The sequence below is a fragment of the Mus musculus genome, chromosome 16 (genome assembly GCF_000001635.26).
Source record: "Mus musculus strain C57BL/6J chromosome 16, GRCm38.p6 C57BL/6J".
NCBI classification, from domain to species: Eukaryota; Metazoa; Chordata; class Mammalia; order Rodentia; family Muridae; genus Mus; species Mus musculus.
This window is the reverse complement of record NC_000082.6, coordinates 11,754,687-11,769,701: the sequence shown is the minus strand read 5'-3', so window position 1 is coordinate 11,769,701 and position 15,015 is coordinate 11,754,687. Positions and strand designations below refer to the sequence as shown.

At 47.4% G+C, this 15,015-nt stretch overlaps 1 protein-coding gene across 9 annotated transcripts in view; it reads right to left on the bottom strand.

Annotated features, from left to right (window-relative positions):
- Positions 1–10,606: 10,606 nt before the first annotated feature.
- Snx29 (sorting nexin 29) overlaps positions 10,607–15,015 on the bottom strand; it is a 436,235-nt gene continuing 431,826 nt past the window's right edge. For 7 of the 9 annotated variants that reach the window (XM_006522666.3, XM_030249321.1, XM_030249318.1 and 4 more), the window contains one exon: positions 10,607–14,505. In XM_006522666.3, coding sequence (XP_006522729.1) covers positions 14,376–14,505 — 130 coding nt within the window. In that variant the 3' untranslated portion in view covers positions 10,607–14,375. The remainder of the gene's footprint in view (positions 14,506–15,015) is intronic. The other 2 variants (NM_028964.4, NM_001290148.1) reach the window with 1 other exon arrangement.

The following is a 15,015-nucleotide window of genomic DNA, read 5'->3' as shown; positions in this document are numbered from 1 at the left end:
CTTTAGAAGATTGCTACTCAAGTGGAAACTTCTGGTTTCTTTGGAAAGTCAGCTATGTCAAATGATGTTTCACTGGGGCACACAGGTGAAAGAATGTCTTCCTGAAGCAGCCACATGTGAAAAGATGTTAGGATACAGCAGACATATGAAAGGATGTGTGATGAGGGAGTATAAGCATGGTGCCACAGACCCTGGGCTTTTGTTTGGTTTGCTTCATACCACTATTCTTCAATAACACACATGTATTGGTTCACCTCACATAGTGTTGTTGAGCTCAACTTATGGTAACATGGCCATTGAGAGAAACTTGCCAAAGAACTGCTCCTGAGGTTCCTGCAGAAGCTTGCTGCTTCAGTAACCTCACTTCAGGCTGGTTGGCAAGCATGATGACTTCTTCAGGATTGAACAGCAGCTGTGGGTTCATGCCTCGTGTCTGCCTGCGTAGAGGACTGGTCTGCAGCTGCTAAGTCATATTTGGTGTTTGCTATGGGACTGAACTGCTGAGAAAGAAGATAGAGCTCACCCCTAAAGAACTATTGCTAACAGGTCCACTTCCCCTATATCCTAATAATTTTCTCTTCCACTACCTCTGGTGGGTGTTAGGCTAGAGGAAAGGTTGAACCCTTATTAAAAGTAGGTTGCAAAAACATTATGCCTACATGATATACTGGCATCACCCTTAGAGCCTGGCAGCTGGGAGCTCAGGGTTTGGTCTCACTTGCCATTCCCTGCAGAGTGGTTAGGCTCGCTGGGTGCCTTTCCAGTGTTATTCTATTTTGGTTTAAGCATATACATGTGTTTGTGTGTGAGTATGTACCACATGTATGACATGGGGACAGGTAGAGACTAGATGAGGACATCAGATCCCTGAAGCTGAAATACAGGTAGTTATAGCAACCTGATGTGGTTGCTGGGGACTGAACTCTGGTTCCCGAAAGAGCAGTGAACTGCTGACCATCTGTCCAACTCCAAGGTTTTGCTTTTTGGTATAAAAAGTGTCAGGATGTATGCCTGGCCATACTGCTCCCTTTTCTTCAGTGTCTCAGAGCAGGCCTCTGATTTTATAACCACAGCTCAGAGATCACTGTACAGATGAACCAACGCTGACCTAGTCTCCGGCCCTGGGCGGCCGATGCTCATTACTGCATGTTGTGATGGATGCAGTGGGCAGCCTGAGGCACCTTGGTGATGTTGGGAAATGCTGTCTTGAGGGAAGATACTGAGAAAAATAAAATAACGGTGCTGCATTTGATGGTGCTCCTGTGTGCTAAGTTGTTGAGTTGACCCCCTCCAAGATAAACAATTACATCAAAGTCTTGGTGACATTTTAATTTTATTTTTAGTTTGTGTGTGTATGTGTATGCATGCACATGTGTGCATATTTGTTCAGTGGCCATAGTGTCCAGAAAAGGGTATCAGATCTCCTGTAACTCTTGTCAGAGGCAGTTGTGAGCTGCCCCCATGTGGGTGCTGGGAACCTAACTGGGGTCTCCTGAAAGAGCAGTGAGTATACTTAACCACTGTGCCAGCTCTCTAGTCTGCAGTCTTACTGATGTGGTAGGTAAGAATATCATTTCAGTAGATGGATGCCCTCAGCAAGGCTCACACCACTACAGGAATGTTGGCATCCCTCCAATTCCAAGGATCCCTTCTCTTCATCATTCTCTTGTTGACAATGTGAGAAGAGGACACTCTAAACTGCTTCACACACACACACACACACACACACACACACTCACTCATATACTCACACACTCACACACTCACTCATATACTCACACACACTCACACACACTCACACACACTCACACACGCACATACTCACACACACACATTCACACACATACTGACATACACTCATGCACTGATATAAACACACACACTCACTCACTCACACACATACACTCATACACAGACACTCACTCATATACTCACACACTCACACACACACTCATATAGTCACACACATGCACAATCACACATTCACACATTGACATACATTCATGTACTGACATACACACATTCACACACACACTAGCATACAATCACACACTCATACACTCACACCCATACACTCATACACATTCACATACTAACACTCAGACTCTCATACATTCTCATACACACACATACACTCAAACTCTCAAACTCACACTCACACAAACTCACTCTCACACACACTCTCTCATACACTCTCTCTCTCTCTCTCTCTCTCTCTCACACACACACACACACACACACACACTCATACTCTTACACACACACTAATTATTTTGTTATGTTTCAGAGTCTTCTAGAACATACTTCTCTTCTAACTTTTGTCCTCCAGAATCTTAAAATCTGTATAGTCAAAGTTAGTTGTGTGCAGATTAAGTAAATCTTCTCAAAGTCATGTATATTTGTCCATATTTTGTCATATTAACATTTGAAATCAATTTTTAAATTTTGTGTGATAATAGCTCAAATTTCCATTTTTTTCTACATCTACAGACAACAATTGGGAGATAAGAGCCTCTGCTTGTGTAAATATTCCTTCAACACACATTAAGCCTCTGTCTGTACGGGGTTTGGTTCTGCTCCATTGATCCTGTATTCCCACTATAGTGTCCCTGGCTGTGTCCTTACTGGATGGACACACTTCCCTCCATTCTTCCTGAAGCCACACTTGGCTCTTTTGTCTTTCAGAATGAGACTCCGATTCTAGAGAGACAAGGCTTCCATGGGGGGTGCATCCATTCACATAACAAGTTAGGAGGATGGCCAGACATCTTTATTATGTCTTCTTATTTTAAGATTTATCTTTATTTGTAACTATGTGTATATGTGTGTCTGTGTCTACACATGTTCACATGAGTGTGGGTGCCTGAGGAGGCTGTAAACACATTGGATCCCTGGAATTACAGGTGGTTGTGAGCCACTCAGTGAAAGTGCTGGGAACTGGACTCAGGTCCTCTGCAAGAGCAGCAAGTCCTCTTAGCCACTGATCCATCTCTCCAGTCTGTTTATAAATCTTCCCATTCATGAACGAGGTATATACCTCACTTAACCAGCTCTTATAAAAATCTACATTTTTTTCCTATAAAGATCATATTTGCATAGAGTTTACAGTCTTATTGATTTTTTTGAGTTTTGAAATTTCCTTGTCAACCCAGCTTGTGTACACAACACACACACACACAAACATACACACACACAAACACACACACACGAAGTTAATGTCATTTTCCTATCATGTTTCTCATCTTCTTCACTTTTTAATAAAAGAACCAGAGAAGCCACAAGCCTAGTTGCACCTGTAGTGGTGGCACTTGGGAGGCTGAGGCAAGAGGTGTGTGCTGAGGCTACACAGTGCAATCCATGGCTGGGCTTCAATAAATTGCTGACAGAGAGCACTGGTCAACAAACTTTGGTGCTGGACGAGATCCAGTCTGCTGCTGCTAGTCCAGAGATGAGCTGGAACACAGTCACACCCACCTGAGAGCTAGGTGGTTATCATATAGTCCAGTGGCCTCACAAAACTTAGTATAGACCCCCTGCTGAGAGCTAGGTGGTTATAGTACATTCCAATAGCCCCACGGAGCTTAGTATCAACCCCTGGCCTTTTAGAGTTGCTTTTCTGGCTCCTCGCATCAGCAGTTTCTTCCTGTGCTGCCTTCAGCCTATCTAGTCTGGACTGGATACACTTTATTCAGGTGGCCAACCTTCCCACAAGGAATAATCAGCACTTGTTTAGTGAAGGGTGTGTATGTGTCTGTGCGTCTGCATGTCTATTTATGCGTGTCTGTGTGTGTCTGTATATGTCTGTGTGTATGTGTTTGTCTGTGTTCTGTGTGTATGTCTGTGTGTGTCTATGTATTGTGTCTATGTGTCTCTCTGTTTCTGTATCTGTGCGTATGCATGCTTGTGTGCATGTGTGGACACACAAGCAGTACCCACCATCCTCTTGCTAGAAGTATTCAGTATACATGAAGCATATCTGAGTTCCAGATCAGAGTAGAAACCAGTCTTGAGCATGGACTCTAATTTTTCTAATCTGTCCAAGTCTGAGCTTTTACAGAAATCTAATGGGTTCACCCATTTCCAATGACTATTAAGATTGAGTGAGATAGGACAGGGAGGGGTGAGCCCTGTGTAGGGAGAGCAGGAAAGAGAATGGAAATCAGCAGGGGGCAACTCTATGACATTCCAGAGACTCAAGATGGGAGGCTCCAGGGACTTTATGGGGGTGCCTCTAGCTGAGACTCCTAGCAGTGGGGGATATTGATCCTGAAGTGGCCATCTCCAGTAGCCAGGTAGGACCCCCAGTGGAGAAATTAGGACAGTAACCCACCCTCAAAACTTTTAACCCAAAATGTTACTACCTACAAGAAGTGCCAGGACAAAGATGGAGCAGAGACTGAGGGAAGACCAGCCAGTGACTGGCCCAATTTGAGACCCATTCCAAGGGCAAGCACCAGTCCCTGACAATGTTAATGATACTCTGTTACGCCTGCAGACAGGAACCTAGTATAACTGTCTTTTGAGAGGCTCCACACAGCAGCTGATGGTAACAGATGCAGAGACCCACAGCCAAACATTAGTGGAGCTCAGGAAGTCTTGAGGAAGAGTTGGGGGAAGAATTGAGGGGTGCAAAGGGGATAGAGACTCCACAGGAACACCAGCAGAATAAACCAACCCTTGGCCCTTGGTGGCTCCCAGAGACTGAACCACCAACCAAAGAACAAGCATGGGCTGGAACGAGGCCCCCTTACACTTACGTAGCAGATGGGCAGCTTGGTTTCCATGCTGGTACCCCAAACAACTAGAGCGGGAACTTTCCCTGACTCTGGTGCCTGCCTTTCCCTAACTGTGCTGCCTTATCTGGTCCTATAGCAACCCAACATGGCCTGGGTGCATTGATACCCAAGGAGGGCCTCTGCCGTCTCAGAGGAGAAGGAGAGGGGCTAAGGAGAGGCTGTCAGGGAGGTCAGGAGGAGGAGAGGGCAGAGATCAGGATGTGAAGTGAATGAATGAATGAATGAATGAATGAATAAATAAATAAATAAATAAATTTAAAATATTAAGTGAAGTTTTAAAAGTTGATTTATTTTTATTATTTTTGTGTGAGGTGATGGAGTGGGGAGTATTGTAGTAGTGGATGCTAGAGCATAGCTTTGTGGACTTGGCTTTCCCATCCCACAGTGGGTTTCTTCAGGTTTGTGCAGTAAGTACCTTCTTACCCACCAACCCATCTTGTTGACCCATGGGCGGGTTTTGTTTGTTTTTGAAACAAGGTCTCTCTATGTAGCCCTGGCTGTCTTAGAACTTACAATGAAGACCAGGCTGACCTTGAACTCATAGAAATCCACCTGCCTTTGCTTCCTGAGTGCTAGAATTAAAGGCTGGCCACAGGGGTTGCTTTTTTTTAAAGCAGAGTCTTTGGTGTCATTCTGTTCCTGGCTGCCTGTAAATGGTGCTCATCCTCCTTAGAATATGAGGGACCCTCCCCAGCCCGCATCCTCCCCCAGCCCCCCACTGTTTCCATCCTTTCCCCATACCCTTCTGCACTAGCCAACACCCCCCTTTCCCATCGCCAAGCTTCTCCCATCCCTACCCTGCACTCCCATCACTCATGGACCACAGCAGGTGACGCTCCTCTGCCTGAGCTGTCCAAGAACCTCCTTCCTGGAGGGCAGTGGGGACTCTCCATCCATCTGTTGAGGGCATTGCCTAGGATATCTGGGCTCCCTCAACTCAGAACCCCGGCTGTGAAAGTTCAGACTGCTTTGGGTTAGTGGCTCCCTCTATCCACCTAATTCCCTCCCTAGCCTCAGAGCACTGACATCTCCAAGTGCTGGCTCACTAGGCATTTTCTCACCCTCTTCTGTCCACTCCTAGTTAATGTGACTTCTCCCTGCAGGGTTTCTGTTAGCAGACATCAAACGGTAACCTGATTTTTGTTTTATGTTCTGCGCTACCAGTACAATGCACCCCATTTATTGCTTTCTCTTAACTGTAGTTTTTAAATTTCCAGCACAAAGAACTTATTTTTTTGTTGTTGCACTTAATAATAAATAATTATGGTAAATCCCATGACATAAAATAAAGTTCTTCTGGATTGTTGCAGGTGATGTAGTTCAGTGTTATAAACATGTTCATAACATTGTATACCCACAACGCCACCCGACCCTATGGTCTTCCATCTTGTCAAGGCCCTGCTGCCCTCCTTAACCTCTCTAACCCACCATCTGAGTCTACGTCTTCTAATATAAGTGGGAATCGTCCGGTTTTTCATTCACTACCAGGCTCATTTCCCCATAGCTCAGTGTTCCTGAGTTCATTTGTTTTGAAGTGGGGGAGGGTATCAGCATGCCCTGGGGGAGGGGTGACAGCGTGCAGTCTCCTGTTCATCTCTTCTAGCTCCTGCTGAAGCAGGAATCTTGTGAGTGCATTAACACCTCAGAGCAGGCCTGTGCCCAGGAGCAGTGGACCAGCATGGAGTATTGTGTGGCTTTTTGTCTAATTTTGGTTTGTCCATTTGTGGGTTTCAAAGTGTGAAGATGGTGTTGCAAAACCCAACATTAGAAAATGTTGGCCACTTCCAGTTTTCATCTCTGCCTGGAGCTAATCTTCTGCCACAGGGCTTTATACACAAATAGCACCAGGAGAGAGCTAGCCTCCGAGGAGTGCAGACAAGCCTGTGAGTACAGGTTATACCACCACTGCAGCTCAGAGGGACCCACACAGAACCCCCAGGACACAGGAATCAAGGAGCAGCCTGGGACAGAAGCCTTCCCGTTTCCATCTGCACCTGGAGCTGATACTGTATCACAGCGCTACAAACACCACCAGGAGAGAGCAGGTCTCCAAGGAGTGCCATACCTGCAAGCAGAGGTAACACCACCACTTCTCTTCAAATTCCAGGCCCAGGAGGGACCCACCCAGAGTCATTAGGACACAGGAACCAAGGATCAGCTGGGGACAAGATCCTTCTGGTTTCTGTCTGCACCCCACAGCTGACCCTGTACCACAGCTATCCATATCTAAATTCCTCCAGGAGAAAACTGGTCTCCCAGAAGTACTGACATAGAAGCTTGCAGGAAGGACAAGCCACAGTCAGAGACAGCAAGACTGGAGATAACCAGACGGTGAGAAGCAAGGGCCTTAACATAAAACACAGAAACCAAGGTTACTTACCATCATCAGAACCCAGTTCTCCCACCACATCCAGCCCTAGATACGCCAACACACCAGAAAAATAAGGCCCTGATATAAAACCACATCTCATGATGATGATAGGGGAGTTTAAGAAGGACATAAGTAACTCCCTTAAAGAAAAACAAGGGAACACAGGTAAACAAGTAGAAGTCCTTAAAGAGGAAACACAAAAAAATCACTTAAAGAATTGCAGGAAAACACAATGAAACAGGTGAAGGAATTAAACAAAATAATCCAGGATCTAAAAATGGAAATAGAAACAATAAAGAAATCACAAAGGGAGACCACCCTGGAGATAGAAGACCTAGGAAAGAGATCAGGAGTCATAGTCATCACCAATACAATTCAAGGGATAGAAGAGAGAATCTCAGGGGCAGAAGACACCATAGAAAACATTGACACAACACTCAAAGAAAATGCACAAAGCAAAAAACTCCTAACCCAAAACACCCAGGAAATCCAGGACACAATGGGAAGACCAGATCTAAGGATAATAAGTATAGAAGAAAGTGAAAATTCCCAACTTAAAGGACTAGTAAATATCTTCAACAAAATTATAAGAAGAAAACTTCCCTAACCTAAAGAAAGAGATGACAGTCAACATACAAGAAACCTACAGCACCCCTGACCTCAAGCTGTACTACAGAGCAATAGTGATAAAATTGCATGGTATTGGTAGAGATACATGCAGGTAGATCAATGGAATAAAATTGAAGACCCAGAAATAAACCCACATACCTATGAACACTTGATCTTTGACAAAGAAGCTAAAACTATCCAGTGGAAAAAGGACAGCATATTCAACAAATGGTGCTGGTCAACTGTCGGTTAGAATGTAGAAGAATGCAAATTGATCCATTCTTATCTCCTTGTACAAAGCTCAAGTTCAAGTGGACCAAGGACCTCCACATAAAACCAGAGACACTGAAACTTATAGAGGGGAAGAACCTCAAACTTATGGGCACAGGGGGAAATTTCCTATACAGAACACTATGCTCTAAGATCAATAATTGACAAATGGGACCTCATAAAATTACAAAGCTTCTGTAAGGCAGAGGACACTGTCATAGGACAAAACGGCAACCAAACAGACTGGGAAAAGATCTTTACCAATCCTACATCCGATAGAGGGCTAATATCCAATATATATATATAAAGAACTCAAGAAGTTAGACTCCAGAGGACCAAATAACCCTATTAAAAAATGCAGAACAGAGCTAAACAGAGAATTCCCTACTGAGGAAACTTGAAGGGCTGAGAAACACCTAAAGAAATGTCCAACATCCTTAGTCATCAGAGAAATGCAAATCAAAACAACCCTGAGATTCCACCTTACTCCAGTCAGAATGGCTAAGATGAAAAACTCAGGTGACAGCAGATGCTGGTGAGGATGTGGAGAAAGAGGAACACTCCTTCCTCCATTGTTGGTGGAACTGCAAGCTGGTACAACCACTCTGGAAATCAGTCTGGCGGTTCCCCAGAAAACTGGACATTAACCTGAGGACCCAGCTATACCACTCCTGGGCATATACCCATAAGATGCTCCAACATGTAATAAGGACATATGCTCCACATGTTCACAGCAGCCTTATTTATAATAGCCAGAAGCTGGAAACAACCCAGATACCCCTCAAGAGAGGAATGGATACAGAAAATGTGGTACATTTACACAATGGAGTACTACTCAGCTATTAAAAAACAATGACTTCATGAAATTTGCAGAGAGTATCACCATGTATGAGGTGACTCAGTCAGACTGTTGTGGAGGGAATGATGGTAGCTTGGAGTGTCAAAGGTTTATCTTGGAAAATGAGCTTGAAGTTGGTCCTGATAGATGTATGAAAGAGGCACAGAAAGCAGGATGGACCAGCACATGCAAAGGGCCTGGGGCAGATAGAGATGTGGCTTGCCTGGGAATGAGACCAGAAAGCTGGGGGCAAAGGGAGTAAAGGGTGAAAGGCTGAAGGTAAGTTGGAAAAGCAGGCTCAGGCCAACGTCTGAGACAGAACTGAAGGGCTCAGTAGAGCCAGGAAGGGCCACGCAGCTCCTCACAGCGCCTGGTGCAGGTCCCCACTGGAATCTCAAGGTCCATGAATCTGCTGCATGGAATCTTTTGTTCCTGCTCCTACTGCTGCGGTTCCCCCCAACCCCAGCTTCTCAACATGGCCCCAGCCCAGGAGAGGGTGTGGGGAAGGCTTGGTCTAGACTTCAGGAGCAGCTGCTCTATAAGGGGTAAAAGTGACTGGTAGAAAAAAGCCTTCTAGAGGTGATGATGCTATTTAGGACCTTGTTGGTTCCAGAGTGGGTCTTCCAACATGGCTGTACTGATGCCAGTGTCCTAAGCAGGCCTCTGACTGGGTGGACAGAAGGCTCTTACAGTACACATAGTAGCCTAAACTCAGCATTAGGAGTCTCCTAAGGCGAGCTTCTATTTACCTGGACTTTGCCAATCTACCCCCCCAAAGGTCAAATACCTTAGGCAAGGGCATCTTGTCATCCCAACAAAGGCCCCAGACCTGCTATTATAGAAAATCCAGTTGACTTTTCCACTGTTTTGCTGCTCTTCCACCACACACACACACACACACACACACACACACAAACACACACACTGAGAGATAGTGTTGGCATTTTGATCCCCAACAAACCTTTCTATCCAACAAGTGGTTTGGTGCAGTGGTTTTACTGTACCCTCTTTTACAGGACGCACTGAACACAGGAACTGGGAGCTGAAGCCACAGTCTGGGAGCACAGAGACCATCAAGACCCTGGACCAAAAGGGACCATCATCAGACTTCCTCCAAGGACCAAGGTGGCTCCTGGACCTCAGCCTCTGGGGCTTTTTAGTGAGGGTGGTGATGGTGGTGTGGATCTCCCCAGGCCAAAGGCAGACCAGCTAGAGAAGGCTGTATGTTTGTCTGGCTGATCTCCCAGGGTGCCCTTGGCCATGCCTGGACCGACAAATTCAAAAGTCTATGCAAGCAGGACTTACTTTGCTGCCTGCAAGGGAGTTAGCTCCCTTCGATGCCGTCCTGATGCCATGAGAAGCTATAAGGACAGCCGTGCAGGAAACACAGGATTCAAGTGGCTCCCGTCTTGTCCTTACTTACCTGTGTCTGGACTGTAACCTGTCATGAGGATGGGATGAGGTTTTTTTTTTTTTTTTTTTCTGTGTAAGACTATTATTCTACATTCCACTTTACCAAGATCAGTCTAATACTACAAGTGACTCCCAATGTTTAATTCACCAAAGCTGTGTTAGTGGAACCACATTTTGATATGTAGTGTTGCCTGAAGTGATAAGTGAACCTTCTAAACTTTAGAGGCTTTCTTGTGATATGTATATAGTTCACTGAAATCCCAGCTGTCAGTAAAGAATCTAGACAAAGGAACCACAGAGAAGAAGGTCTAATTTAGAAAATGCCATTTTAATCCCCTCACTGAAAAGGCTTCTCTCGACCAGATTGTAACAAAATCCACAGCTTATTCCAAAAGAAAAATTTAATACAAGAGATTTTAGAAAATTAAACATATTTGTTTAAAAATTCTATCGTGTAAACCTTAACATAAGAGGGAGTCGGGATAGCACATGCTCAGATCTCTGGGATGTTTGCACCCGCAGGCTCCAGACATAGGGCTGGAGTAGCCTCAGAGACCTTTCCAGGCTGGATGGAGATAGCAGACCAGGGCCTTCTCTCCCCTGGAGGTCCCAGCTCTCAGGTCCTCTTCCCAGGTGCTCAGTGACCCTGTGCGAACCACTGTCACGTGTCCCATGTCCCAATTCTTGCTGGGTCCTCCCAATCTGTCCTACTGATGAAAAAGAAAACAAAAACAAAACCAAACCTCCCTGTGGTCAAGTGGTTGCCTCCTGGTAAGGGCAGAGCTGAGCAGGCTGCAGGTGGCACTGGAACAGGTGGTGAGCGATGTCTTCAGGGCAGGAGAACATGGCCCCGTGAGAAGTGAACCCCAGGCCTCCACACAGCAGCCACTCCAGCCCTGACGCTGCCCTCTCTCCCCTCCCCACCCACTGCCTAGACTTGACTTTAGACGTAGAATGGAGACCACATATCACAGCAACAGAGCCTGAACTTTTTGGCACAGAAATATTAGATAAGATATACAGTGCTACAGTTGTGCAAAGGTAGCAAAACCAACCTAAACAGCAAACACTTAACACTATCTTTAGTGAAATAATGCACAATAGTTTAAAGAATGTTTGTTACAATAGACCTTGTTCATAAGGAGGTCACAGCTCCCAGGCCAGGCTGTGCCTCTGGAGTGGGTAGCAATGTCTCTAACAGGAATGTTGAGCAATCAGGACTGTTATTGCCATGGGCACGAGACCGCTCCTTCTTGTATACTTCCCAGATAACAGAGCAGGCAGCGGCTGGGCACCATGGTGAGACTGCCTGCTCCTGCGTCGTCCTGCTGGCAGAACACTCTCAGGAGTCCCTCAGCTGAGCACATTGAGTGGGTGAATGCAGGTGCAGGTGTAGGCGGCCAACGTGAGGGAGTCTGATGGTGGGCCTGGGAGGACAGAGCCCAGCCACTCCTCAGGGGCCAGTTGTGTCTACAGGTTACACAGACAGATGGAACAGGAATAGATGACACAGTAATCAAGGCCTAGGACACTGACTTGCCCTCAGGACATGTGAACGCTTATAGAAACAGAGTTTTAGCAGCCACAAGAATGGCAAGGCCGCAGTCAGGGGACGATTAGGAAGCAGTCTCCTGTAAACCTGAGGTTGTATCAGACCGGGCGAGCACAGCTCTGAACTCCCCTCTGCACTCTAGGCCTCAGATCTGGGGAGCATTGTGGGAACAGCCTTCCATCACCTGACCCTGCCCTGCACCGCTCCGCCTGAGTCCCAACATGCTCTTGTGAGGTATAAGATGGGCAACCTGGAACCAAGAGTTTGCTGGGTTTCTGTGGAAGCAGAGTGTGGGCAGGGCTAGAGTGTGGCTCACTGGAGAGTTTTTGTCCAGCACTTGCAAGGCCCTAGTGTCAATCCCCAAGACGGGGAAAAAGACTGGGTAGGAGGCAGATGTCAAGCAACCAAAGGGCTTACAAAGTCCCTGGAACCCAGCCTTTATAGCACATTATGGCAAAATTGGGCAAGTTCCCCATAATTAATCCTAGAAAACCAAGGTCCCAAGTCCGGGTGCCTGCCTGCCTTCCTTCCTTTTCCTTCCTTCCTTCCTTCCTTCCTTCCTTCCTTCCTTCCTTCCTTCCTTCCTTCCTTCCTTCCTTCCTTCCTCCCTCCCTCCCTCCCTCCCTCCCTCCCTTCTGTCCTTCCTGCTTTAACTGCCAGTGCTCCAGTGCTGAATGTGAAAGATGGTTCTATATATGCTGTTTGCAGTGAGAGAGCTCAGACTCTTAGTGACACGTGTTTAGGCTAGGTGTCCCAAAGCCCTGGTGCTCAGGACTCTGCTGTGGGAGGTGTAGCAGGATCCTGTCTGTACAGAACATGATAGAATATGAAGCAGCCCCATGCTGGGTCCCCCAGCTCAGGAGGTGAACTTGGGGCTACCAAAGCCCCATAGGGCCTTTCTGCATGCCTCAGTTTGCCCAACTGCAAAGTGCATGCCCAGCCCACACTCTGGTGTGGCCTTTGTGTGAAGCCTGAAGCATCTCAGGAGACAAGAGAGGAACCATGTTGGCTTTCTAGGTCTGAGAAGCCTCTTGGGTAGCTCCTTCCCAGCAAGCTGAAGAGGGTTTCTCTGCTCCCCTCAGCTCCTGCCCCTAGCCATGAGGGAGGACAAGAATGCTCTGCCTCACCTGTGCACAGCCCACCTGTCTGTCCCAAGGTAACCTCCAGAACTGGAGCTGTTCAGGCCCCCCCTGCACTCTGAAGTCCTCTCTGGTTTCTAGACTACTTCCCCCAAGTTTCCAAGGTGCCAGGAAAACTCTGCTTCCCCAGACCACTCACCCAGGTCTAGCTTTGAGCTTCAGCCCTTCGAGTTCATGCTCAGGCTCCCTCCCACAACTGCCTAAGTAGCTGCCCCTTGGTAGGTGCCACTGTGAACTCCTTCCTTGGCAGAGAAGTGCACACTGCTTGGTACGTGGTCCCTTCGGCAAATTCCTCCATACTGCATGAAGACAGCAAGGAGGTTCTGACTTAGGGAGACAGACCACCACAGACAGGGGATCCTGAGAATCGGGGAGACCCAGGCTTGATGGCAGAGGAAGGCAGGGCTGCAAAGCAGCTGGATCTTATTCCACTCCATACCTGTGAGCCCTGAACTCTAGGATGGGACCCTGAGACGAGAGCAATAGAACTACATCTTGTGAGGACACAGCATCCTGCTCCCACTGAGATGTTAGGGGACAGTTGGTGCTAAACACGTTCAGAGGACAATCATTCTCTTTTCAGTTCTGCACTGGGTCTGAGAGCCTATAGGGCCAGCCTTCCACAGCAATGTCCAGAGCCAAATCACTAGTGACATGAGGTCACAGCCACCAATTCTTGGGCCAGAGTTTTCAGGCTGCTGCTGAGGGCTGTGCTGGCGGGTGGAGGTCCTTGCTGGGGCAGCCTCAGGTTTCCTGTGTGTATGTATGTATGTATGTGTATGTGTGTAGGGTGCTTCCTGTGCCAGCAAGAAGAGGGAAGGATAAGTTCCTCAAGAACCAAGTCACTGCCAATTGCTTTGCTGGGCCACTAGATGGAGAAATCACATCCATACCAGGCACGTGGCAGTACCGTTGGGTGTCTAACCACCCTAGGGGGAAGAGGACAGGGAAGCAGACCCCATCCACCAGCTGCAGCAGGCATTTGCATCAGGAAATTCAAGAGTATAACAGTCATTCTGGTTCCCACGTGGGAAAGCGTCACAGGTGGCATCCGAAGGATCCTTCTGCCATGTGTTGTGCATCTCAGCCAGGGGTCTGGGCCCAGCCTGGCACCCACTGTCTGTTGGCAGAACTGGAGGAGGTGACAACCATCCTTGGCCACCCTGGGGTTAGTGACAGAGTCCCCATCTGTGTCTGTCCAGTGAGCAATGCTTTGCTCTAAGGACAGAGACCCAGCAGCTAAAACTGACCAGTTTAATTGGGTGGCATGTGGCAGCAGGAAGGGTGTGTTCTCTGTGGGGACATGGTCATCCTGCCAAGGTGTCCAGGGCCAGCTGCCATGGCAAGGTTGAGCACAAAGTGGCTGGGGGCTGAGAGTCCACCGAGGTCAGAGGTCACCACTTTGAGGTTCCACGTTGCGCACCTCCCTGGGGTGGCCTCGGGACAGCTTAGGGAAGCGGGAAACTGCTTTGGGCCTGCTGCTCTTGTTCAGCGGTTCTCCAGGTGGGGTGATGTCCCTGCAAGACAGGAGGAGATCTGGATGAAGTCAGAGCTTAAATGCAAATGACACAGACAGGGAATAGAGTCACATGTGAGACCAGCAGAAATCACACAGAGGGAGGAGTATCTGGCCAGCTCCAACTGGTCAGTGTAACTGGAAGAAATGAGGTTTCATGTCAGTGTGTATGTTTCTCACTTTTAAAACAGCCTGGAAGGCCCACTAACCCGGGCTTTGTCTGAGCTAGCTTTAGGCACCATGTAAGTGCTCTGCCACGCATCCCTTCATCTCATAGCAAAGCCTCATCCCAGAGCCAAAGATGACAGGCTTCCCTGAAACACCTGCATCCAGGGGTACAACAGCTGTGCTGCGATGTTCAACAGGGTCCTCTGCTGCTGTCCACCTAAGAGGATAGGGCATTTGCCAGTGTTTGGTGACCAAGGCATGGTTCACAGCCTTGGGGAGGGTGGGGCTGAGGACTGCCACATGACATGGAAGGGCCCAGAGCCAGGCTGCAGATATGTGTTCA